General features: G+C 35.5%; 1 protein-coding gene and 1 long non-coding RNA gene across 3 annotated transcripts in view; one reads left to right on the top strand and one right to left on the bottom strand.

The window, feature by feature from the left end:
- The window catches only part of TCF12 (transcription factor 12), a 379,017-nt gene that overhangs the window by 110,639 nt on the left and 240,383 nt on the right, over window positions 1-27,995 (top strand). Inside the window, 1 exon segment of the mRNA XM_045059253.1 lies at window positions 9,811-9,930. Within this exon segment, the coding sequence (XP_044915188.1) occupies window positions 9,811-9,930 (120 nt within the window).
- LOC109500661 overlaps window positions 15,620-27,995 on the bottom strand; it is a 32,842-nt gene continuing 20,466 nt past the window's right edge. For both annotated transcript variants that reach the window (XR_006599203.1, XR_002158354.3), the window contains one exon: window positions 15,620-15,810. This is a non-coding gene — a long non-coding RNA (uncharacterized LOC109500661). The remainder of the gene's footprint in view (window positions 15,811-27,995) is intronic.

The following is a 27,995-nucleotide window of genomic DNA, read 5'->3' as shown; positions in this document are numbered from 1 at the left end:
CACATATTGGTAGGGATGTCTTTTTTAAAAGGTGCTTTTTTTTTCCCTTTTGAAAAAATGTAAAAGCAGTGAAGGAGAACCCTATTATTATTAACTTGCTGCGTAATTTCCTTAGATTATATTTTGCCTCAAACATGAGGCTTGCAAATGTTCAAGGAGTCTATGGTAGACAAGCAATAGAGAACCATTGTGACCTATCCAAAGGTAAATAGCCAGCTAGCTGAATAATATCACTTGGGAAATGTGCTCAATTAAATAAATAGATTGTTTAAGTGGTTTATTTTTCTACATGGGCAGTTAGGAAAGCATGTTATTTCAGGTGGCAGACATGGAAGAATTTTGAGACTGTGTGTAGGTGGAACAATGCTCAGCTCTCTTCTAGTTAATCGGGGAAGACTTCATGGAAGAGGGATGAGTAAGTGTGAATAAGAAGCAGAGGGTGGTACTGCTATCCTTGTGAAGAGCTTCAAAATCAACAGGAGCAATCAGTTTTCAAGTTAAGGGTAATAAGCTTTAATTTTTGTATTTCATGAGGTGGATGGTGGAGGTAAGACACATAGTACCTTTACTTTTTTTTAGACTTGATGTAATACTAATTTCATGTTTATTTCTTTCACCATGTATTCTCTCTTTAATTAGATTAAGAGCATTCTGAGGGTGGGAATTATCTTTTCTGCTTCTTTTGTGCCCCACATAGGACAAAATTATGGACTCATGCTCACAAAAATTTCAGTTTTTTTTAAAGAAAGTTTAAGAATTCAAATGTGTAAGGTTTGAGCATTTTTCTTGGCTATCGGACAGAATATGAGTGAAGAGAGGACTTAGTTGGAACTGAGAGTGAGGCAGAACCTTTAAAGTGTTTCTAGATTCAAGGGCCAAGCTAAGGTTAGAGTATCATAGAGTATCATTGTGAAATTGGAAGACAGTAGATTACACGACTAGTGGGAAAGGAAACATTGGCATTTACAGTGGCCTAGTATATAGGTTGGATCAGAATTCTCACCCACTGTGAGGAAACAGTCAGGACTGGTGCTCACAGTAAAATCTGTGCCTCAGAATCTGTAACAGAAAAGCGTTGTTTATGTAGCATAGGAACCAGGGCAAAAGTCTTGTTCTTTACAAAGAGGTGACTTTTTTGGTCTTTATATGACTTTACTGCAGTGACTGAAACCTAGCAGATATGAAGTTATATTTAGTATACTTTAGGCCTGGCCTATAATGGTAATAAGTATAATTCTGAATAATTCCCTCCTTCCTTCCCTCCCTCCCTCTATGCTCCCTTCTCTTCCCCTTCCCCTTCCCCTTCCCCTTCCCCTTCCCCTTCCCCTTCCCCTTCCCCTTCCCTCTTCCTTTTAGACCCTGGTGACTGTATTTCCTAGATGGATTCTGTCTTATCAGACTATGAGACTAGTAGAAGGAAATAGTAATATCCTGATTTTATGGGATTTCTGAACTGAAAGGAGAACAGGTTGTTATTTCTGGCTCATACAGGTGGGAATGGAGTAATCTGCAGAGTGCCAGGTGGTTTTTTAGGATGTTGAGAGTTTTCCTCTCTATTGATCTGTAGAGGCATTAAATGTCATATTTATGCTCTTGGGGAAGTTTCAAAATTTGTTTTTCTTGCCCATACTGAAAGGGTACCTTGGTTTATGGGAAATGACTGCCAACAACATTCCCAGTTTTTACCTTCAGTAGATTATTCAGATAAAATTAGCTTGTGTTATGAAGATTCTGTTTAGATATGGGGCTTGGCTCATTGCTGGCCTCATGTATTTATTGAGCACCTGGTTTGTGCCACTTACTTCTCTAGGCAATTTATACCTAATATTTTGTTTAACCCTCATGAGAATCTTTAAAGTTTTCATATATTTATTTTGAGAGACAGAGAGGGAGAGTGAGAATCCCAAGCAGGCTCTATTAGCACAGAGCCTGACATGCGGCTTCATCCCACAAAGCATGAGATCATGACCTGAGCCAAAATCAGGAGTCAGATGCTTAATTGACTGAACCACCTGGTTGCCCCAACCCTCAGGGGAATCTTAAAAGAGGGATAGTGGTATCTCCATTTTAAACATGAAGATATTGAAGACATTGAAGCTCTCTTTACCAGTTTTCCCACTAGAAACTACATGGCCTGATGATGATGGCTCTATTGGTCATTTCTGTCTGATCAGTTATACTCTAGCATGCATTCATGCTTGCACTCTAATCATATGAGTTGTGTCCTTACCAATAGTCAGTCGTATTTGTTCCCAGACCTGTTAACAATTATTTATTTAAAATTAAACTGATGAATTCCTAACAAAGGTTGTTTTATTATGAAAGCTGAGTTGGATGATACGGAGTCAAAACATTTGCTATTGAGATGGATATAATGAGACACTGTTAATAAATTGGAGGAAAAACACAAATGTGGAATTTTCTGAATTTATTTCTTTGCCAATGCATTAGTTTTTGCTATACTTTAAATTAACAAGCTGAACACTGTGGAGAATGCATTATGAGTGTGATTTATGCAAGAAAGGCAATGCAGAACACTAATCAGAGGACCCATACTCAAAAAAAAAAGGGTCCTGATCCTGAGTTTGGAACCAAATGAAAATTAAGACGTAAGAAAGTTGCATATGAAGATTAAAATGTCAGCTTTATTAATGATACAATGATTAGAGTTAATGGATTTAGAGCTGCTGTTGCCCATTGCCAACACTACATAGAAAATACCCAGAATTTCTGCCTTATACCATCCCAAGGCTTGATTGGAAGAATAGTGCCAATCAGTAGTGTTGTCAGCTTTTTTTTTTAATGATGCTAGCTACACATATTCAAGAAATATGCACACTAGTCAGAAAGCTCATTATTCTTCTTTGGGTTAAGACAGGTAAGGGATGGGAGGGAGTTCTTCCAGATAGAGGTCTGAAGGTAGATAAAGGTGATTCCTACATCAAAATACTGAGTAAATTTTATGTTTAAAAATATTTAAGGTAATGCTTGGCTCATTCATTGTATCTTCACCTTCATCTACCTTTTGAAATTATGATCATGTGTTATGTAGGTAAGAAGGAACAGAACCTGTATCAAGCTTAGTCTTGCCTAATCTATGAGCCTTTGCACTTTTCACCAAATCACACTTGCTGAGGTTTCTTTTGATACCCTCCTGCTTCTTTTTAAGCTCTCTCTTTATCAATGTACCAGTTCTCTGAATTTCCCCTTGGTACTTTGACTATAGAGACTGTTTTGTTTCATTCAGCAGAATAATCCTCAAAAGGAAAAGCTCGTATCAAACCGTTGAATACTAAGGGTAGAGAAAGAGAAAATTGTCACGTAGGAGCTTTAAATATGTGAAATAACATCTGGTCTCCAGATCCAGACAAATTATATTGAAAGAATTTGTGGATATCTCCTCATAAAGTGTTTTTGTTTATAAAAGTGTTATATATGCACATTGTTTTATTTTTTAAAAGTTATTATTGTAAAAAATATGTGTGTCAGCAGTGTGAAGGAGCAAGAAATAAGTAAATGAAACATCTTTTTTTCATGAACATGAAGGGTAAAGGAAACCTTAAACCTCATTGATAGAAATGTTGGCTATGAATCATAGATGCTAATGGTTCCACTGTCATCTTAGATGGGATGATAAATACATTTTCATACTTTATGAGGGTCATTCATCAGTTATAGTGTTGGGAAGTACATGTTTAGGATTTGAGCTGAAAATTGTGACATAGGAGTGATAGTCAATAAATGGGAAGGAAAGACTAAAAGCAAATGGGACTAATAATGTCTACAAGTTTTTCAGCACTGTCATATAAAAAAGGGTACAGACTTCTGTGGTGTTCCTCTAGAACAGTGGGAGGAAAACTTTTGTATAGAGCCAGATAAATATTTTGGGTTTTGTGTGCAGCAGTTTAACTCTGCCACTGAAACATAAAGGCAGCCATAGATAGACAATATGTGGGAAACAAGTGGTCATGGCTGTATTCCAAAAAACTTTATTTATAAAAACAGACAATGGGCTGGATTTATCCACAGGCCAACTCCTGCTCCAAAAAGGTACAGTTTTATCAGAATTTTCAAAGAGAATTTTACAAGAGATTTCAGCAGTGAGAGTGACTGCCTGAGAGGTCTGAGCACACTCTCACTGACTTACTCTAACCATCAGCCTAGCATGCTGTTGGTAGGACTCTTGCACTAAACAGAAGGGAAGACCAGATGACTCCTGAGGCTTCTGTTAATTTTTCCTCACCACTCTTTCACATTGTAACTGATAAAGATTCTTTGATTTAGTTGTTTGAATATTTACACCTTAATGGGCAAAGATTCAACCCAGAAAATAGGTCTGTTTTAAACTTTGCTTTGTATGAGTTTGCTTAATTTTAGTTTATTGAATTTAATTCAGTACAGAATTCTATTTTATGTATATGTTTTATTGCATGTAATAGTGCAATATGTATTTTATGTATTCATTTATTTACTTCATTGAATTATATATTTAAAATGTATATTTTGTATGTATATATAGTATACATACTATATATACATGTGTGTTCATTTATACACAGTAAAATGCATATTTTTAAATTTTTAATTAAGTATAATTGACAGCTTAAAGTGTACAGCATAGTGATTTGACAATTATATATACATTACAAAATGCTCACCATGATAAATGTAGTTACCATCTGTCACCCTGCAAAATTATCACATTATCAACTGTATTCCATATGCTGTACTTTGCATCCCTGTGACTTACTTACTTTATAACTGGAAGCTTGCACCATTTATGTATGTATGTTATTGTCCAGTATAGTTAACATACAGTGTTATATTAGTTTCAGGTATACCATATAGAGATTCGTTAATTCTGTACATTACTCAGTGCTCATCGTGATAAGTGTAAGAAGTTTGTACCTTTTAATCCCCTTCACCTATTTCACCTATCCCACCACCCTTTTGCCCTCTGGCAACCACCAGTTTTCTATATTTATTCGCCTGCTGCTGTTTTTTGTTGTTTGTTGTATTTTTGTTTTTAGATTCCATGTGTAAGTAAAATTATATGATACTTGTTTTTCTCTGCCTGACTTATTTCACTTAGCTTGATATCCTTTATGTCCATCCATGTTGTTGTGAATGGCAAGATTTTATTTTTTAGGGCTGAGTAGTATTCCACTATGCATATATACCATATCTTCTTAGTCCATCCTGTCCATTGATGGAGACCTACATTGTTTCTGTATCTTCGCTTGTAAATAATGCTCCAACAGGGGGGGGGGGGGCGCCTGGGTGACTCAGTTGGTTAGGCATCCAACTTCAGCTCAAGTCATAATCTTGTGGTTTGTGGGTTTGAGCCCCGTGTCCGGCTCTGTGCTGACAGCTCAGAGCCTGGAGCCTGTTTTGGGGATTCTGTGTCTCCCTCTCTCTCTGCCCCTACGCTGCGCTCTCGCTCTCGCTCTCTCTCTCTCTCTCTCTCTCTCTCTCTCTCTCTCAAATAAATAAACGTTAAAAATTTTTTTTAAAAATAATGCTCCAATAAGCTTAGGGGTGCATATATCTTTTCTAAGTAGTGTTTTTGTTTTCTTTGGGTAAATATCCAGAAGTGGAGTTACTGGATTGTATGGTATTTCTGTTTTTAGTTTTTTGAGGAACCCTTGTACTGTTTTCCAGAGTGTTTGCTCCAATTTACATTCCCACCAACTGTGCACAAGGTTCCCTTTTCTCTCCACATCCTTGCTAATACTCATTATTTCTTGTCTTTTTTATTCTAGCCATTCTGACAGGTGTGAGGTGATATCTCATTGTGGTTTTGATTTGCATTTCCCTGATGATTAGTGATGTTGAGCATCTTTTCATATGTCTGTGGGCCATCTGTCTTCTTTGGAAAAATGTCTATTTAGGTCCTATGCCCATTTTTAATCAGATCATATATATATTTGGTATTGAGTTGTATAAGTTCTTTATATATTTTGCATATTGACCCCTTATTGGCTGTATCATTTGCAAATATTTTCTCCCATTCAGTAGCTTGTTTTCATTTTGTTGTTTTTTCCTTCACTGTGTAAAAGCTTTTTATAGCACAATGAAGTCCCAATTGTTTATTTTTCCTTTTTTTCCTCCTTGTCTGGGGAGAGCTATCCAGAAAAATGTTGCCAAGACTGATGTCCAAGAGTTTTACTCCCTGTGTGTGTGTCTACGTGCATGTGTGTGTTAGCAGCTTTATGGTTTTAGGTCTTGCATTTAGGTCTTTAATTACTTTTGAGTTTATTTTTGTATATGTTCTAAGAAAGTTGTCCTGTTTCATTCTTTTGCATGGAGCTGTCCAGTTTTCCCAACATGATTTATTGAAGAGACTGTTTTTTCCCCCATTGTATAATCTTACCTCCTTTACTGTAGGTTAATTGACCATATAAGTGTGGGTTTATTTCTAGGCAGTCTGTTCTGTTCTATTGATCTGTATGTCTGTTTTTGTGCTAGTATCGTACTGTTTTGATTATTACAGCTTTTGTAGTATAGTTTGAAATCTGGATTTTAGATACCTTCAGCTTTGGTCCTTTTTCTTAAGTTTGCTTTGGCTATTTGGGGTCTTTTGTGGTTTCAAAAAATTTTAGGAATTTTTTGTTTTAGTTTTGTGAAAAACGATGTTGGTACTTTGATAAGAATTGCATTAAATCTGTAGATTGCTTTGGAGCTTTAACAGTATTAAATCTTCCAGTCCATGATCATGGTATATCTTGCCATTTGCTTGTGCAGTCTTCAGTTTCTTTCATTAATATCTTATAGTTTTCAAAGTATAGTCTTTAACTCCTTTGTTTAATTTATTCCTAGTTATTATTATTTTTTTGATGCAACTGTAAATGGTATTGTTTTCTTAATTTTTCTTTCTGCTGTTCTGGTGTTAGCATATAAAAAAACAACTGATTTCTTTATATTGATTTTGTATGCTGTAATTTTACTGAATCCATTTATTTGTAAATACATACACTTATTAAAGTATGTAATTTAACGTTTTTGAGATTTATTTTGACAGATGTTTTGAGATTTATTTTGACAGATGTTGCTTGGTAATAGCTTTACATATACCAGTGTTTATTGATCCATTAATCTGTTGGTAGATATTTGGATTGTTTACAGTGTTTTGGCTATTATGAATAAGGCTGTTATGGAATTACTATATAGCTTTTTATATACTTTAAAAATTTTTTTAAATGTTTATTTATTTTTGAGAGAGACAGACACAGAATGTGAGTGGGTTAGGGACAGAGAAAGAGGGAGGCACAGAATCCGAAACAGGCTCCAGGCTCTGAGCTGTCAGCACAGAGCCCGATGCGGGGCTTGAACTCAAGAGCTGTGAGATCATGACCTGAGCCAAAGTCGGACGCTCAACCTACTGAGCCACCCAGGTGCCCAGCTTTTTATATACTTTTTTTTTTTAAAAAGTTTCCCTGATGATTGATGATGTTAACCGTCTTTTCATGTGCTTATTGTCCATTCCTGTATCTTCTTTGCCAATTTTTAAATTGAGTTGTCAGCTTTTAGTTGAGTAAAGGGCTTCTCATAATTTTGGGTATAAGATGTTTTCTCTTATTTTCTGTCTTTTCATTTTCTTAACAGTCTTCTGAAGGGCAATTAGGCCGTGATCTTGATGAAATTATATTTATTAAATTTTTTGTGTGATTAAAGCTTTCTGTGTTCTGTCTAAAGAAAAATCTTTGCTTATTCCAAAATTACGAGGATTTTCCCCCTGTTTTCTTCAGAAGTTTTACAGTTTCAGATTTCATGTTTAGGTCTCTGAGCCTTTTCAAATTTTGTGTAAAATGTATGATAGGGGTTAAAGTTCTTTTTTTTTTTTCTTCCATAAATACTCAGTTGTTTTAACACCAATGTTTGAAACTGTCCTTTCATTTAGTGTCTTTGCTGAAAATCATTTGACCACATATGTATGGTTCCATTTCTGGACTCTGTTCTCTTTCATTGATCAGTATATCTCATTGATACCTACCTCATAGTGTCTTGATTATTGTTGGTTTAGAGTAAATCATAAGATCAGATACTATAAGTGAGTCCAACTTTGTTTCTCTGTTTAAAAATTACTTAGCCTATTCTGAGCCTTTGTATTTCCATATACATTTATTTCAGATAAGCTTGCTAGAATTTGATTTGAATTTTATTGATTCTTTTTTATTATTTTTTTGCTACTCTTACAATCCTGTTGTTTGAAAAAATACATATTTTTGTAACAGTCTATATGAGTTCTTCAGTAGGGTTGGTTTTAAATTTTATTTTAAAAATTAATGTATAATAAAATTGACTTCTTTTTGGTGTGTATGTGTGTGTACTTCTATTGATTTAACACATGTATAGATTCATGTGAGTCCTATCACAATCAAGATTCAAAATAATTTTATTACCCCCCCAAAACTAGCTCATGCTATTTTCCCCCTTTTCTTACCTCTTTTTACATTTTTTTTAACATTTATTTATCATTGAGAGACAGAGCATGACCGTGGGAGGGGCAGAGAGAGGGGGAGACACAGAATCTGAAGCAGGCTCCAGGCTCTGAGCTGTCAGCACAGAGCCCAACATGGGACTCGAACTCACAAACCGCAAGATCATGACCTGAGCCGAAGTCGGACTCTTAACCAACTGAGCAACCCAGACCCCTCTCCCTTTTCTTACATCTAAATCCCTGGGAAACACTAATCTGTTCTTTATTACTATAGCTTTATCTTTTTGAGAGCTTTATATAAATATAATAATGCAGTATGTAGGGACCTCTGGGTGGCTCAGTTGAGCATCCAGCTCTTGATTTCAGCTCGGGTCATGCATGATCTTGTGGTTTGTGAGTTCGAGCCCCATGTCAGGCTCTGTGCTGGTAGTGTGGAGCCTTTTTGGAATTCTCTTGTTCTCCCTCTCTCTCTGCCCTTTCCCCACTTATACACAGTGTCTCTCTCTCTCTCTCTCTCTCTCTCAAAGTAAATAAATTTAAAAAAATGCAGTGTGTAACATTTTGAGACTGACTTCTTATACTAAATATATTAACTTTGAGATACAACTATGTTGTTGAATGTGGTAGTTTGTGCCCTTTTATTGATGAGTAGTATTACATTAGGTGGATGTGCCACAGGTTTTTTTGTTTGTTTTTTGTTTTGTTTTGTTTTGCTTTTTACCCCTGTTAAAGGAATAGTTGTGTTGTTTACCATTTTGGGAGTGTATGATTAGAATGGCAATGAACATTTGTGAACATAAGTTTTCATTTCTATAGGCTAAATACTCAGGAGTAGGACTTCAGGGTCGTATGGTAATTGTTTGTAGTTTGACTTATTATTAATAAATGTTTATTATTTTGGAAGTAATTCTGTTTATTAGAGTAAATTTCAGAAGTGTAGGCAGGAAGAAAAATGGGAAAGATACTGTCTCTCTGCTGAAACCCAAATACTGTAAACATTTCGGTATGTTTCCTTTTGAGCTTCGTCCTCCCCTTCTACTTCCCCTCTCCTTCCCAACCTCCTCCTTATCTTTTCCTCCGCTCCTCCTTCTTCTTATTCTCTCCTCCCTTCCTCTTCTTTTTCGTCTTCCTTCTCTATTTTTGCCTAGGAGTAGTCACATTGAAAATCAAGCTTAATATCTAATTGCATTATTTACATGTAACACTCACTCAACATTAATTTTATAATTAGAATACAGCATAGTGTCTAGAATGTACATAATAACCATAGTAATACATATATGTATAAGTGTTACGGTAGTGGGCTTTTAGGCAATTGGACTGGCGAGTATTAGATATTTTGGATTAATCAACCTTTCTTTACTCATCAGATCCTGCCATTTGGGCAACTAGGGGCTCCAACCAATTGCCTGATCTTGGACATACTGTGGTTGATGTGAGCCGTTTGCCATGTCACTTAAGGCAGCTACTTATTTGCCATTGTTTAATATGTGAGTGATTATTTCTGCAGTAGACTTTCCATCTAAATAAAGTAATACTATTATTTGTATTCATGAAGCAAACAACATGGAAATGTTTTTATGAAGTTTGGAAACCCCATACTGCTAGTTCCATAGTTTTGTACTTCTTACCTTTACTTTTAATTAAGTGCTTTGGGCTACTCCTGTTATCAGAATGTTGACTCTTGTCAGGTGATTGCTAAGGCCCTGATGTGGCCTTGTGGAACTCACATAAACACTTCCTTCTTTGCATTTGGCTGATGTGCTAGTCAGTGATCACTTTTGTAGCCAAGAGCTCTGCTAAAAAGATTGTTTAGCTTGAAGTTTGGGGAATTAAATCAATATTCTGGGTCTTTCTGATGTCATTTCTCACTATAGTTGGATATTAGAAATTATCTTTAAGCTGAGAGACCCTATAACTCAGAATTTAGAAAGTAGGAAATGTAGGGTACTTTTTACTTCTTTAAAAATAGCTAGTATCCTCTGGTTCTGGATAATATGGAATAAATACACACTACTCTTTCTTTACAACTTAATATAATTGTAAAACCTGGATAGAGTGCATGGCAAATAGCAGCAAGCAGATTGGGGAAAAAAAACAACAGTTTTCAAAATACCACCAAACCTTCAGGATCCCCTGACCTAATGTCATCGCAGATAGAGACCTGGAACTAAGCATTGTGATACAGACTGAATGAGATCCATAGCCCTCTAGTTTTGGTTTGAGGAATGAGAAAGCATGAAAAGTTCACCCACTTTTTTTTTCTTTCCTTTGTCTACATTTTGTCACAACTCCCTTTCAAGAGTCATATGTTAATGACATCAATTTGCAGTAGGTATCTGCAGGAGTCAAAAGGCTGAGGGAAGGGAATCTTACTGTTTGCTGGAACTGTAGTTCCAAGAGGTTAGAGGCAAACTCCATTGCTTTTTTTTTAGTTTGTCCTCCCATGTTTCACATCAGACAGGCATGGGAATAGATGTAGACTGTTCCTGGCTGGAATGCCAAAAAGGGTCGTATTCAGGAAATTGGAAAGTGCCAAGTAGAAAAGAAAAGAACTTGGGAAGGAGACTTATGAAGTTGTGTACAAAAACCTGAGCTCCCTGTCAGTTGGTACAAATGCAGAGATGTGATCCTAATCAGCATTTCAAACACAGAAAATTGAGATATAGGATAAAACTCCACCCAGGTTGCATATTGACCACTGGGTGGCGCACTCACAGGAAAAATCCACATAGAAAGGCTTTGAAAACTGGACTGATGCTGGAATCACAACCTATAGAAAGCATATTGGAACTTGCAGCTTGAACCTAATCAGGTCAACTGCCTATGAAAATGAAAACTTCAGTATACTCTATAGGATTTAAGAAGATTCTGAGTTTCATAACATATTATTCAGAATGTCAAGGATATAATCCAAAATTAACATGAAAAGAATCACAAATATCTCAAATCACATTGGAAAAGGCATTATAATATAGATATAAACTTAAAACCATGTGTTATAAAGACACATGAATAAGCCATTGCAGATACCCCTGCAATAAGTGTTAAACTAAAAGTATCAGCAAAGAAATAAAAGGTTTAAAGAGGAGCCAAATAAAAATTTAACTGAAAAATACAAAAGTCATAGTAAAAAAAGTCACTGGATGGAGCAATACAATAGCGGAATAGAGATTAAAGAGGGAGGAATCACTGAACTTTATAGGTCAATAGAAATTTTCCAATGTGAACAATAAAGAGAAAAACGATAGGAAAAAAGTTGTCAGAAAACCGTGGGCCAGTGACATAAGGGCATACGTTTGTGTCATTGGAGCACCAGAAGGAGAGGAGAAACAGTGCAACACAGAAAGAAAACATATTTGGCTGAAAAAAAATACTGGCTGAAAACTATAATTATGTTGAAATTCATAGAACTGTACACCAAAAGGGAGGGAAATTCAGTTTTACTGTATGAGAATTTAATAAATAAAATAAAATTTGAAAGCAAGTCATATTATATTGTGGTGGTAATGTGGAATGTTTATTCAGCAGTGGTAAATCCTGGACTCCTTTGCCCTTGGGTATTATTACTGGTTCCATGGAGAATGTTTTAATCTTTTCCCTCTTTTCCCACCTTATCACCTGAGGTGAGTAATTTGGTGTGAACACTGGTGGCAAGATGTTTAGTTTCTTTTTCTTCTTTTTAGAGCCACTCTTGGTGTGTAATAGTTTGGCTTATATCTTATTTTCTAAAGTGTAAAAGTTTCCTACTTAACTGCAAGGAAATTGGCAGCATTGCTTATTTAATCCTAAAAATGTGCCATTAATTAAATACCTGTACTTTCACAGCTCTGCAGACATTTGTCAGGGATTGTACAGGTTCAAAAGTAAACACTAGAATATCTATTAGGAAAGAGAAGAACTAGAAGTGGTTCAGAAATGGATCCCATGAATTGACACTTAATCTGTAAATGCTATTTGCTGTCTAAAAGAATGCTTGACTAAAGCTGTTCGTCCTGAAGTTATTTAGTGATATGGTGATAGTGAAATTCAGGTATAAGTAATACATAATTCAAGTTTATTAGTGAGCTGTCTTGCATTATTGATCACCATGTTAGTTTGGTAGTTCCTATTTGGATTTGCATATAGTAGTTCTTTCAGCAAATAGCTGCTCTTTTCTTGGGAAAACTTGGGTTACCTAAGTAATGCAAATTGAAATCGATAAAATTTTCAGGTTTTCTTGAGTTTCCAAGACTATTTTTTGCTGTTGGTTAGTGTGTGAATAGAAGAATCTTTACTTTTCTGCTTTTCCTGTTAATCGATGGCTGGTTATCAAATGATTAGTGGACTTAAGTATAAGGTACTGAAACTCAAGATAATTAAGTTGAGGGGCCCCTTGGGTGGCTCAGGTGGTTAAGCATCCAACTTTGGCTCAGGTCATGATCTTGTGGTTCACGAATTCAAGCCCCGCGTCGGGCTCTGTACTGTCAGCTCAGAGCATGGAGCCTGCTTCGGATTCTGTGTCCCCCTCTCTCTCTGCCCCCACCCCTGCTTGTGCAGATGATTAAGTTGATTGACTGTGTATCCTTATTCATTGTCTTTTTTTCTTTTTGTTCTTTTATATGTTTTGTCACTATAGTTGACCATTTCTGGGTGAGCAAGAAGAGGTTTTGGAGCTCAGCTCAAAAAATGTTTCCACTTCTGAAAGGGATTGTAATGTTTGAGAGGCAACAGTGAAATAGATAATTAAAGTGTGGTTTTAAGATCATTTATGGATCTTATATGTTCATCTTTGTTTATGGATATGAATTATGCCGACATAAGAGAAAATTTTTTAATAAGAATATGTGTATATCTCTACATATACACACATATATGGATTTATAAGGGGATGTAAGTGGTTCATAAAGGATTTTCTCATGTAGGTATATTTTTCACTTCATACAACAGTACAGTGATTTTAGTAGTGCTAATATCACTATTTTATATATAAGGGACCAAGACTTAGAGTTTTAAATGACTTTCCCCAAACCATACTGTTAATAAACAGTAAAATTGTGACTTGAATACAGAACTAGGATGTTGACTGCCAGCTCAACATTATTTTCATTTCATAATACTGCCTTTTAAAAAGCAGTGAGAATCTAAGTTACTATTTGAAAAGGGCTGTTGCCATTTTAAATTCCTTTTGCTGTGATTTCTGCTATTTTTAGGGACATAGTACCCTAGGTATTGTGTGGGTACCATAGGAGAAACCATATTTATACATAAAATATTTCCCTCAACATGTAAGTTTCCAGACCTCTGCACATGTGTTAGGGCATGATAATAATACTAATTAACATTTCCTGAGAGCTTTCTATGTGTACTTAACATGAATGATTTTATTTTGTTCTTAGAGCCTCCCTCATGAGATAGGTACAGTTATTTTCCTTACTTACCAAATGAAGAAACAGAATGTTTGTTATCTAAGTAATTTATGTAAGGTCATATATGTACAGTAATGAATTAGAGATTGATTTCAAACTGTTAAAATGAGGGGCGCCTGGGTGGCTCAGTCGGTTAAGCGTCCGACTTCGACTCAGGTCACGATCTTGTGGTCCGTGAGTTCGAGCCCCGCGTTGGGCTCTGGGCTGATGGCTCAGAGCCTGAAGCCTGCTTCCGATTCTGTGTCTCCCTCTCTCTCTGCCCCTCCCCCGTTCATGCTCTGTCTCTCTCTGTCTCAAAAATAAATAAATGTTAAAAAAAAATTCAAACTGTTAAAATGATGGAGTGTTTCCTGAAAGAGTAGTTTTATTCAAATAATAATATGAAAAGTGTTTGCATTCAAGTCATATTACATACCAAAGTGCTTTGGATGGACTCTGAAAGGTATCTTAGATACCCTATCTTAGATAGGGGTTAAAATTTTCTTAATTTTCTAATTTGTTTATATTCTGGGGGGGGGGGGCACTGAAGATCCTGGCCTGACAGGATTAGAAAACTCCTAATTGGAATCTCATGGCATATTATTAGAAAAGTGGGTCAAGATCAGATTGTGAGAATACTTGACTGACAAATTGAGTAGTTTGGGGCTCTGAGGGACTCTTCAGTTATTTTGAAGCAGTGTTTGTGAGGTCTTCACTAAGTATGGCATGGAATGGGTTAAATAGACCAGTGTTGAGGGTGATGAAGGCTTTTTTATGTAGATAAAGACCTGGGTTAGGGAAATAATAGGAATGGAATAAAAGAGTTGGAAAGGAGCTCTTTTAAAGGGCAGGCTGACTTTATTTTGTAATTTGACATTTACCTAGTCCTTGCATTTACCTGGGAGTAGAATTGTTGGGTTATGGTAATTCCATCTGTAATATTTTGAGGAACTGTAAGAGTATTTTCCAAAGTGCCTGGCACCATTTTACAGTATCACTGACCCAATCCTGGCCAACAATTGTGATTATCTGCCTGTTTGATTATAGCCATTTTAGTGGCTGTGATTTGCATTTCCCTAATAGCTAATAATGATTTTGAACATCTTTTCATGGGCTTATTGGCTATCTGTGTTGTCTTCTTTGGAGAACTATCTTTTTAGATCATTTTCCCATTTAATAATTTTTTATTGAGTTATCATATTTTTTGTATATTCTAGATACAAGTCCCTTATCAGAGATAGGATTCTGTTGTCTTTTCAATTTTTTATTTTTATGATGTCCAGTTTACCTACTTTTTCTTTTATTGCTTGTGTTCCTTCTTGGTGTCACGTGCCAGAAAGACTTTTAAATGGTGCAGAGGAAAGAAAGCAGGAAGCCCTATATCACTTTTCAGTCTGTGGAAGAATGTTTTTAGGCTTTACTTATAGTAAGTCATAGGATTTGGGCAGCTGCAAATAACTTGACTGTTGGGATCATGTGGTTTAATTAAGAGGAGAGGTCAGTTAATTAAGGGATTTCTCCATGGACAAAGAAGTAAAACTTTACAGCATGATCATTTTCTTAAATTGATGGCTGTGAGGTGATAAAATGTAAAGTAATAAAATAGTTTAGAAAATGACTTCCTCTGTAGATTTAAGGAATAGTACAGGCTACTTGACTGTAAGGTGGGTGGGAGGGCAGTGGAAGGGTCAAAGAATCCAGTGTGGGAATGAATTAAAGGAGAGACAGATAAAGAGGCAGTCCAGATTGTCATTGTCTTATGATCATACTGGGTCTTGGTAGCAATTCTGACTGCTTTGGAAGATTGTTTAATATTTTAGGTACATGTGTTCTCTATTTCTTTGTTTTTCTGATGCTGCAAGAAGTACCCTTGCTTTTAATGGACAAATTAACTGAAAGATCGAATCCATTTCCCCCCTCATTCTTATGAATATGTAGTTGATCTCTTCCTTGCGCTGTCTCTTCTCACACATGTGAATATGCCTGTAATTTAAATAGACATGGCAGAAAGTCAGTATTCCTTATTTAGAAAGGACTTTATAGTGTTAAACACATGTTATTGAACCAAATCATATGGTATATCACTATCAACAGTGTAATAAGATACAAGCCATGTTTATAAATTTATAAGTTATCTCTACACCCAATGTGGGGCTCAAACTCATAACCCTGAAATCAAGAGTCATATGCTCTAGCAACTGAGCCAGCCACGTACCCCTGTAATAAGCCATGTTTGAAACACATTGGTAGATTTTTAGGGGAAAGGAATTTCTATTACAAAATGGTATAGTCTTTAAAATGAATTAATATTACATTATGCATTCAAGCAAAACCAAAATTAATGAAAAATTTACATTTTAATTTTATTGGGAAGGGGTTAATAGCTATTACCTCACAATGTCTGATTAGGAAACTAGTGTGGGGAAAGCTGTTAATAACAGAAAAGTGTCTTGAGTACTATTTTGCTTTACTCACAGTTTGAGTTTGGGGGATCTACTGTTTCAGCTCTTTTGAGCTGTATCACCTACATAAAAATCTACTTTCATGTCTGCCTTCTTGCCAAAGCATGTCTTTCCCTTAATTTGGAAAGGATAATTAAAATATAACTTGTATGGAAATAAAAAAGACACACCATGGAGTTTATCTAAAATATTTTCATTCTTTTAAAGAAGTAATTTTGTTACCTTTCATTGGAAACTGTTACTTTAGGAGCAAGGGAAAGGAAGATTAGGAAGATTCATAGTTTTCTTTAGCTAGTAGTTGTTCAGTATATTGAAGACCAGGAGGTAAAACCTAGAATTGTATTAAAGTACAGTGGCTCCTTGGATACATGCAAGTGTGCGTATGTCTTGTATTCTACAGTAGATTGAGAGTTAGGACACTGAGTAAGTGATTTAGCCTTTCTGGCGTGGTGTGTGTGTGTGTGTGTGTGTGTGTGTGTGTGTGTGTGTGTGTGTGTGTGTGTGTTTTCCAGTGTGTGAACAAGGAAAGAGGAAAATGTACTCCATATTCTATGATTTCTGTGGTGAAGTACCTTGCCTAGCTCTTAATTGTTAAATGATTGCCTCCCCTCACCCTCCTATGCTCCTGACACACGTATAACCAGCTTCAGTGTTTAGGCCAGACTACTTGGTATGATTTTATGTTTGCTCTGGATCTTTAATTCACAAAAATTTATCTAAAATTTTTTAGTTCTTTTTATTTTAATTAAGATGTCTCAAAGTACATTGTAGACTGTCTTCTAGTATGTTAGGGTTGAGTGGACCTATTCATGTTCACCTCTCTGGGTAATTGATGATTTCATGGAGAGTTCACTAATGAATAATACCATGTAAACAGACTTTGAGGGGTTTTTTTTTTCTTACATATTTGCCCGTATTGAAACTCATGTGTTACTTTACCTCATTTAGGAGGCTCTATGAAATATTCAAGCAGTGACCTTAGCATTTTGTTAGCCAGAGTTACTGCACTGTTTTTTGTACACCTAGCCATTAAAGTTGGTTTCCCTGTCCAGGTTATGCATCTTTTCTGATCACTGCAGAATCCATTTATACTTCTCCATCTATTTCAGCAAATGTTTTGACTCTCCTTGGTTTTGTTGTCTGTCAGGCCTTTAACCAGGACAAGAAATATCCTTTATACCATCATAACTTAGGCTTTTGTTTTTACTGTTGCTTTGAAATATTTTTAAAGTCTTCAAAAAGAAAAATATTGCAGCATTATTTACAGTACTCAAACAGTGGAAGCACCCCAAGGGGCCATTGACAGATAAATGGATAAAGATGTAGTGTGTGTGTGCGTGTGCGCGCACGTGCATGCATACATGCATTGGTATACATATATACACACACAATGGAATATTACTCAGCCATGAAAAAGAATGAAGCCTTGCCATTTGAAACAATATGCTTGGAGCTAGAGAGTATAATGCTAAGTGAAGTCAGTCAGAGAAAGACAAATATGATATGATCTCACTCATATGTGGAATTTAAGAAACAAACCGAATAAACAAAGGAAAATTGTGTGCAAGAGACAGAGCAAGAAACCAAGAAATAGACTCTTAACCACAGAGAATAAACTGGTAGTTACCAAAAAGGAGGTGGGTGGAGGGAAGGGGGAAATAGGGAATGGGGATTAAAGAGTACACTTATCATGCTGGGGGAAAAAAAGAATAAAGAATAAATAAATTAAGCCCAAGAGTTACTTTTGACATTATATTTACCCCTCAGGAGGAAATCTAAGAGAGATTGGTCTTGTGTCTTTCTCCTTCCTGTCCTTCCCCATCCCCACCTCAATAAACTTTGTTCCCTGGCTGTCTGTGGATTATGCTTGATTATTGAATCAGTGGACTTTCTTTGTTCCAGACCAGCTTTATAAGAATCATGAGCCAATTAATCTGTACAGTTTCAGGCTTTCTTTTGCACCTTCTTAAGGACAAGTAGAGTTACTAATCTGCCTTCCTTCTGACACAGTAGTTACTGATCACTAAGTAGTCACAGTTCTTTGAGATTGTGAAGTCATCGTTAGTTGTCATTCAGACTTAGTTATTTCTTTGTATCAATTATCTTTATTACTTTTTGATCTAGTATCTCTAACTTCTGCTTTAAAAATTGTATCTTTCTTGATCAACTTCTCCAATAAATATGGAAACGTGAAATGCATGAGTATCTCTTCTCACTTTATTCCCTGAATGAAAATTTTATTATTAAAATACTTTTTTAAAAGTTCCTTGCGCTATGATTCCCAGGTTCCTTTCAGGAGCCTTATTTTCTTATAAGATGCGCTCTTTTCTCCATGAAAATGTGATTGTATCAGTTCTTATTTATTATCTGTCCTTCATAGAATAAATTTTTAGTGCAAGTAAGTAGCAAAAATTTCTGAACCATTAATTTCTTGTTCACTCTATATTCCTGATTTTGTTTATAACACGGACTGTATATTTGATTGTAGAGCCTATTTTGACATAATGCATGATAGCTTTTCATATTTTAAATTAATGATATTTAGTAACAAATTGATTCTTCCCCCATTTGTCTTTACCAGTGGATTCAGTATTCAAAGAGAGCTCTTTGGCAAGTGCATAACCTGACTGAAATGTCAGGGAACAGATGGAAAGGAGTTCCATAGGAACTGAGTTTGACTTTCTGAAAAATAGCTTTACTGGCTTTTCTCCCCTCCAGAAGTGATATGAATAAGAGCTCAACCTTCAAATGAAAGAACAGCTGTTTTTAGGTTTGTATTCAGTGGGGGATAAAAGCCCTTTCATATAAAGTCTTAGCCCAATGATTGATTTATTTTTGAAGGGCTGTGAGTTCTCAGAACATCGAGAATATCTCACAATCAGATGTAAGTACAAGAACATAGTTCATAGCTGGGAAAAGTCTTTTGAATTTTCCTAATGAAATTCCTGCCTTGATTAGGATGAAAAATTGCATTTAGGATAATTAACTTATAATATGAATATGAAGGAAACTAAGTATATTCATGATAATATAAATGTGTATTATAAAAGTTATTACAGTCAAGTTCTCTGCTTATGTGTAGGTAGGATATCCATACAAATTTTTAAGTTTCACCATAAAGTACTGAAGATCAAATTCACAGTGTTTCATAAGTGGTATTTAAATTATTGATCTACTGCATGATCCATTTAGGTGAATCTATCCTGAGTCTTTCAAGTATTAACTTTAACAAATTAAGCTATCATTTTCACAGTTACATGATGAATTTGAGGCAGGAGACTCTACCTGACATAAAGTACTTTTGTATTAGACAGAGCTAAAAATACATTGGAAGAAAACAAGGTGAAGAGAAAGATGGGCTTTTTGGCAGCCAAACAAATTTAGCTCTGACTGTTGGGGTCATCTCTGATTACTTAACTTTTAATACATTAAAATTGTATGTGATCTTCATGATGAATCTTCTCTGTGTACCATTGAACCAAATAGTTCTTTCTCTTATTTGCTTTTACATCTTTAGGTGGAGAAATCAGGTGCTGTGTTTCTGTGTGTGTGTGTGTGTGTGTGTGTGTGTGTGTGTGTGTGTGTGTGTGTGTGTGTTCTTTTTGGGTTCACATAAGCATAATTTGCAAGACTTCTGCCATGGTAGGAATTAATTGTGGTGATGGAAACTGAAATGTTGTTTCATGCTAATTTTATAATGTGTATATACTGCAGAAGTTAGACAAAGGAACTAAGTTAAACAAAGATCTAGAGGTACTGCCAAACCTAAAAACAACAATGGCACAAAGAAGAGAACAGAATGCAGGGTCCAAAGCCAACAAAATCCAAATGTAAATTTGCTAGTTGACAGGCATCACATGTAAATGGGCTTATTTTGGCAACTGTTGGAGTTAAATACAAAAGACATCACTTATACATAAGCAAAAGTAATTGAGGGTGTTTTTTGGGGTAATTTTTAAAGAAAATGGTCTTTCGAAATTTATAGTAGCCATTTAGTTTGTATGAAGAATGCTGCCTTTCACTTTTGTTAAAATCCATTTATTGTTTTACTTAATCCCATTACTAGCGTACTGTCTTTCTTCATATTCATTAAAGTTATTTTGGGTGACACAAGAAGAAGACATGGCTATTACATCAAAAGTTTACTGAATACATTTTGTTTTAAGTCTTGGATTGGGGCCCATAGGATCTGCTATGTTTGCAGTGTATTTTATATTGTAACTTTAATTGCCATTTTCCAACCCTTGCCTGTGTGGCATTTACTTGATGTAATTACAAAAATGCCTTTTACCTTATTTTATGGCAAGGGATAAAATAAAATGAATCCCTAGCTGGTTACAAGTCTGACTCAGTTGTAGCTCATCAAGTGGCCGTGGAGAAAGGGAAACACAAGAAGGAAGATCTCTTCAAAGATAAAATTAAGGAATGAAAACAGATCATTCTTACAGAAATGAAAAGATCTAAGAAATGGTTATCACTTTTCTTTATGTTCAGAAAACAGTGATTTCGCCCCCCATAGGATGGGGTTATTTACATATGAATATTTTTCCTTACAAGTTATTAGGTGTTCTTTTTTCTTTTAATTGTGGTAAAAAAAAAAACAACCCATAGTTAACATTAGATATACTCTCTTAGCAAACTTTCAAGTGTACTGTACAGTACTGTTAACTGTATGCTCATTGTTGCATAGCAGATCTCTAGAACTTTTTCATCATGCATGACTGAAACTCTGTACCCATTAAACAACGCCCCATTCCTTCCCCTGGCCATTGGCAACCATCATTCTACTTCCTGTATTTGTGAATTTGGTTACTTTTATCTCATATAAATGGATTCATGCAGTATTGGTCTTTTCTGTGAGTCACTTATTTCACTTAGCATAAGGTTCATCTATGTTGTAACATAAGAAAAGACCTTTGTTTTTTAAGGCTGAATAATATTCCATTGGATGAATATACTGCATTTTCTTTATCTGTTCATCCACTGATGGATATTTGTTATCTCTTAGCTATTGTGAATAATGGTGAAGTGAACATGAGAGTAAGTGCAAATATCTCTTCAAAATCCTCTCTAGTTCTTTCGGATAAATAACTTGAAGTGGTATTGGTAGATCATATGGTAGTTCTATTTTTAATTTTTTTGAGGAACCTCCATACTGTTTTCCACAGTGGCTGCACCATTTTACATTCCCACCTACAGTGTACAAGGTTCCAGTTTCTCCAGATCCTCACCTATACTTTTTTTTTGTTTGTTTTTTGTTTGTTTTCTGTAATGGCCATCCTAACTTGTGAGGTGATACCTAATTGTGGTTTTGATTTGCATTCCTTTGATGATTAATGATGTTAAGAATTTTATATCTGTATCCTTCTCTCTCTGCCCCTCCTCTGCTTGTGTTCTCTCTGTCACAAAAAATAAATAAACATATTTGGCTATCTGTATGTGTTCTTTGGAGAAATTTGGTGTTCTTAATTCATTTAAGAGAATATTTAAGAGGTATCTGAGTGGCTCAGTCAGTTAAGCATCTGACTTTAGGTCAAGTCATGATTCCATGGTTCCTGAGTTCCTGAGTTCCTGATTCCATAGTTCCATCAGGCACTGTGCTGACAGTAGAGAGCCTGCCTCGGATCCTCTGTCTCCCTCTCTGTCCCTTCCCCCTTCTCTGCTTCTCCCCTTCTCTCCACCCCTCCCTTGTGCACAGTCTCTCTCAAAAATGATAAACAAAATATTTTTTTAAATTTAAAATTTTAAAAAAGAGGAATATTTAGGGGCGCCTGGGTGGCGCAGTCGGTTAAGCGTCCGACTTCGACTCAGGTCACGATCTCGTGGTCCGTGAGTTCAAGCCCCGCGTCGGGCTCTGGGCTGATGGCTCAGAGCCTGAAGCCTGCTTCCGATTCTGTGTCTCCCTCTCTCTCTGCCCCTCCCCCGTTCATGCTCTGTCTCTCTCTGTCCCAAAAATAAATAAACGTTGAAAAAAAATTTTTTTAAAAAGAGGAATATTTAAGTCACTGAAATGTCAGTGAAGTAAAAGATACTGAATTTCTTGAAGTTTTTTTGTGATTGTATTTGAGTTATATGTAATTGAGAGAAAATATTTAAATGTATGTTAAACTGGAAGTAGTTCTGTATTTATTTGCTCAGCGATTGCTTTTAGTTTAGCTTACATTTTTTAAAAAAAAACCTTATTTTTAAATTATATAAAATTATTTTAAAATTTTCAAATAATATAAACTCCTTTTAGAAAAGTTGAAAAATGATAAAAAGGAAAACAATAAGAATCCAACTTTTCACATGAAGCTATTAAACACTTTTTGCATTTCTTCCAGTTTTTCCCCGAGGCCTTACAGTTACCATGATGAATATGCAGTTTGTAGCTTGATTTTTTTACTTTAAACTATGATGGAAAGAAAATTTTTAGTAAAAGAAGCTTAACTGATAAAAGGAAAATAGAATGATTTTGTATATTCAAATTGGATACTTTCAAATTGGAAACAAAAAGCTTTTAAATAAAATGAAAAAAGTGAAAAAGCAGAGATGATAGGTGTTGAAATCCTTAAACTAAGAGGAGTAAGTGGGAAATAGTAATTGAATTATTGCATGTATATCATCTTGGAAATATAAATATAAGTCAGAACACATTATAGTAAGTCTGTGCTATAATGAGCCATATGACTACTGGGTTTTAAATTTGTTAAGAATTTACCTGTGGATTTTTTTTTAAGTGTGGTTTAACACTTCTTACACTGTAATTTAGTTACAGTTGACCGACCCTTGAACAACACAGGTTTCAGTTGTTTGAGTCCACTTATATGTGGATCTCTTTCAGTCACTATAGTACAATACTTAATCTCACGATTTTCTCAATAAAATTTTCTTTTCTCTAGCTTACTTTATTATAAGAATAAAATATAATCCATATAAAAATGTGTTAATCGACTGTGTTATCAGCAAGTCTACCTCTGTTAACAGTAAGCTGTTAAGTTCTTAGGGAATCAAAAGTTATACACGGATTTTTGACCATGTAGGTAGTTGGTGCCCCTATTCCCTCCCACCCTCTCCATGTCATTCAAGGGTCAACTATATTTTTATTCCAGTAAACTTCTTGTTCATTAGAGAAACTCTTCCAGGGCATATATTCTTGTTGAATGAATCATCATGCTCAGATAGAGTTCCAGCTTTGTGACTGATTCACCTTACTAATATTTCTTCTTTTCTAACTATTCTAATATTTTTATCAGTCTTGCTTTTATACATTTTTTTCTGGCCAGAATTAAATGCCTCTAACTTTACTGTGTTAGAATTAAAGCTTTCATTCTGACTTTAATTCATATGTGATTTTCAGGTTAGTTTCTTTTACAGAACTATTTTTAAGGCCACATCTTCTGCTTGGAAATAATACAGTATTTTTAAAGGTTCATAGATTTATTATGTTTTCAATACAAATACATGTCTTGAGGCCTGTGGATATAAAATGTAAAGAAGTATGTAAGGGGGGTAACTTCATCTGTTTATTGACTTTAACTTGATCATTTGTGGTGCTGAATGCCTATTACGCATACGATGTAAAATGCCAAGTAAGAGAAACATGATGAGGAAATGAATGACCAAGTATGATTCCTCACTCAGAGTAGTTATTCGGTAAATGCTTCTTGAATAGAAATTGGGAAATTGGGAAACAGATATAATTAATGACATAATGATAATATTTGCTGTCATGTGTTACCTTAATCTTTTTTTTTAATTTTTTTTAATTTTTTTTTAACGTTTATTTATTTTTGAGACAGAGAGAGACAGAGCACGAACGGGGGAGGGTCAGAGAGAGAGGGAGACACAGAATCGGAAGCAGGCTCCAGGCTCCGAGCTGTCAGCACAGAGCCCGATGCGGGGCTCGAACTCACGGACCGCGAGATCATGACCTGAGCCGAAGTCGGCCGCTTAACCGACTGAGCCACCCAGGCGCCCCTACCTTAATCTTTTTAAACAACCCACTGAAACTTTGCAGGGAAAGGGTTTTATGAGAATAGTTAATTGTAAACTTAGGAACTACTACATGCAAGATTTCCAGGCATTTTTGTATGCTGTCTCATTTAAGTAGGCAGAGCCAGTGTTACTGGATTTTCACAAATGAGAAAACTCAAGCAAAGAAAAAGATGTTCCGTTCAAGTCATACGTCTTGAACTATGCTTGGCCTACTACCTCAAATCGTATTTTTCACCCCCATAGTATGAAGATACTATTTCCTTTTTATTTTCTAGGTTTGTATTCTCATAAAAGTGGGGAAACCAACATTGATTTGGCATGAACGTAAATGTTTTTGCAGTCTGATTATCTTTACAGTATAACCCAGAAGTACTTTATAGTTAGATTTTTAAAGATGACATGATTTACTGTAAGTAATTAGTCATTCCTACTGAGGATTTCTAAACACAGAAAATAATTGCTTCAGCAGGTTATCAGTATTCCAGTCAGAGAGGAAGAAGAAACAGCACCACAAATGGGAAATCCAACTTAGATTCAGTCGCTTCATTAAGCATCAGATACCTGCCTTCCCCAATTTTACTCAATGGCAAGATTGTTAGATGAGTTGTCTAACAATGAGAATGAAAAGTCCTTTTCTGAAGTTTCAAACAGCTTACATTTATTGGGCATTTACTATGTGACAGATAACTGCACTAAGTGCCTTGCAAGTATCATCTCATTTCATTTTCACTTAGGCTGTAAGTTATGTACTGTTATCAACCTCCATTTTTTTTGAGGAAGAGCGTCTTTTTTTTAATGTTTATTTATTTTTTGTGACAGAGAGAACACAAGCAGAGGAGGGCAGAGAAAGAAGGAGACAGAGAATCCCAAGCAGGTTTTGCAATGTTGGTGCAGAGCCTGATGCAGGGCTCAAACCCACAAACTCTGAGATCATGACTTGAGCCAAAATCAAGAGTCAGATGCTTAACCCACTGAGCCACCCAGCTGCCCCTTGGAAGAAACAGTCTTAATAGAGTCGTCATATGCCTAGTAAATGGAAAAGTCAGGGATTGTACTTGGATCCAGCTAGACTGTAAAGCAAATTTTCCTGGTATGGCTTTGATAGTTACAGTTTATGTATTGTGTCTGCTTTGTTGAGTTGAAAAGACAGACTGATGAGAGAAATTGAGGGGAAGTCAGCTACATCCACTCCTAAACTTCTGGAATAAATACATTAAATGTTTAGAATATGTCAGGTTTTCTTCACATTCTCAGTAAATATCTTTCCCTTAAATGTACAGTTCACTGAGCTTGATAAACGTATACACACCCATCAATCCAAGGGAGATATTGAGAGGCTTTTCTGGGACAGCAGGAGAATTGAAAGCCAACCTGATCAAAGAGGAATGATGTTTTGAAAAAAGTCAGAGGAACAAACTAGACCACGGGTTCATATATTAAAAAGAGGTGGGAGGAATACCAAACGATGAAGATATTTGATATTGTGTATGGATATAGGATTGGGTAAATCAGTACAGTTCAAGTCTTTCCACTTTGAGACTGACAAGGGGAGATAGATAGCACCACTTAGAATTGAGTGTGTTCATTTGATGAGTTGATAGAAAACACAGATTTGTTTTTAATTACTGTGAAATCAAAGTATAGTGATTTTTTTCCTTCCTCTTCTCTGCTAAAGTACCTCTGAACAATTTATAAGGTCATATGTATCCATCTATTCTCTCTTGTTATGAATAATTGAGGAGGTCAAGAATCCAAGTCTAGTTCCTTGCTCTTGGGCAAAAAATATATTTAAATTGTGCATTTCATCTTTACAGATTCTTTGGGTTGAAGGTTTTAGGGGTATTACTGGGAAAATGATGGCTAACTCACCCAAACTCACTCAGAACAAAGTCAGAATGAATGGGGTTCCTGCTTTAGGAAATACTGCCAACTAAAAATATTTTATCAGCATTTTACTGTTGACCACTTTTTCCATAGGATTTCAAAGACTTAAAGGTATTTTAAATGATACTTTAAAAATATTTTAAATGATACTCAGGAGTACAGTTTATTTTATCATAGATGTTTATAAAATAAAATTGTGAAATTCTAGACCTCCATCTGTATATCAAGGTTACCAAAGAAGTAGGTCTATAAACAGTTGCATTAGGTTAGTCTCATTTCTATTTATATCTTGATTATCATCTTATTTTCAAAAAGACTGAACAAGATAATGATGTCATATACTTAAAACTGTTTTAAAATAATAAATTGAATAATTTAATGGAGATACTTAATATAATAAATTGTAATGGAGGTAAGTGACCACAAGTTGACTGGGTTATGGAGAACATTGCCTTGAGCAGAAATTGAAGGTCATCTTTTAGGAGTGAGAAGTAGTATCTTGCTGCAGTAGCACAAAAGCATTACTAAAGTATTCTTCATTTCCCTCCCTGCTGTGCTTTGTGGATCGTGAAGGCAAACAAATATTTCTGAAAATTTTATAAACAAAACTTTATCCTTAGCTGAAAAAAACCTTCCTCTTGAATACTGGTTGCGCGCGCGCCCACACACACACACACACACACACACACACACACACACACACACACACGTTTTTCAAGTAGCCTTCAAGCCCAGCGCAGAGCCCAGTGTGGGGGTTGAACTCACAACCCTGAGATCAAGACCTGAGCTGAAAGCAAAAATCTGTTGCTTAACTGAGACACCCAGGCACCCCAAAACACATGGTTTTTAACATCAATTTTTCTACCTTTGACTTGCATTAAATTTTCAAAAGTAACTATGTATTTACCGTCTCATCTTTTAATTTTAGTTTACTTCCTGAATGTAATTGGATGGATTTACCAACTTTAGGCCACCATTCGTATTCTTTCAGTGAAGTTGTAATCATGGCGAAAGACCAAATCTTCTTTACTGTTTTGTAAAAGGCTTGCATTTGCTGTCATTTATGTAGGTTTTAGTACATCATTTTGGTTTGTACTAACTTAACATTGTTAGTGAACATAATTTGCTACTATTTATTTTACTTATTTGTGTATCCTTTATCCTCTGGAAACCTACAAATTTATAGTTAAACATGTGCACAGAACCATATGTGCTCATAAGGCGATAAAATTCACTTTTAATCTGATATTGATTTAAAATAATATTTCACTTTTCACATATAAATAGCCTTCATGCATTAATTCTTCAGAAACCTCTGAAAGAATTAACCATCTGAACAATCTTCTTTTAGGCTCTTTGTATAGTTCTTCGGAGCGTAATTTTAAATATATGATAGCATGATAATGTTTACATTGGTAATGATCAATTATTTTATTTCATATTGCCAGTCCCAAAATTGGGGAAAAAGAGATATTCATTGTGGGAATCAATAATATTTGAAAGGTAATGGAAAGATGGGGCTTGGGTTTGTACTTTTTTTTTTAATGAAAAAAGTGTCCAGATGTTTGCCTTCCATTGCTTCAACAAAAACTCAACTGCTGCTTTATAGCACATCACTATATCATCCTTGCCACATGAGTGTGGACTTCTATTTGAACTTCAAATAACATCTTTTTCTTTCCTAGCCTCTAGTATGGGGGCGGCGGGGGGGGGGGCAATCGCTACGGGTACCCACTACTGTTTCAAAAGCTGTAGCTTGGCTCATACTATTCCTTGTTTTTAAAATTAAATCTTCTGTCTCTTTTCATTCCAAGTTGTACTTTGTTAGTATTTAAGTCTGGGGTG

The sequence above is a fragment of the Felis catus genome, chromosome B3 (assembly GCF_018350175.1).
Source record: "Felis catus isolate Fca126 chromosome B3, F.catus_Fca126_mat1.0, whole genome shotgun sequence".
Taxonomy (NCBI): Eukaryota; Metazoa; Chordata; class Mammalia; order Carnivora; family Felidae; genus Felis; species Felis catus.
The sequence above is the reverse complement of the archived record's forward strand: the minus strand, read 5'-3'. Positions and strand labels throughout refer to the sequence as shown.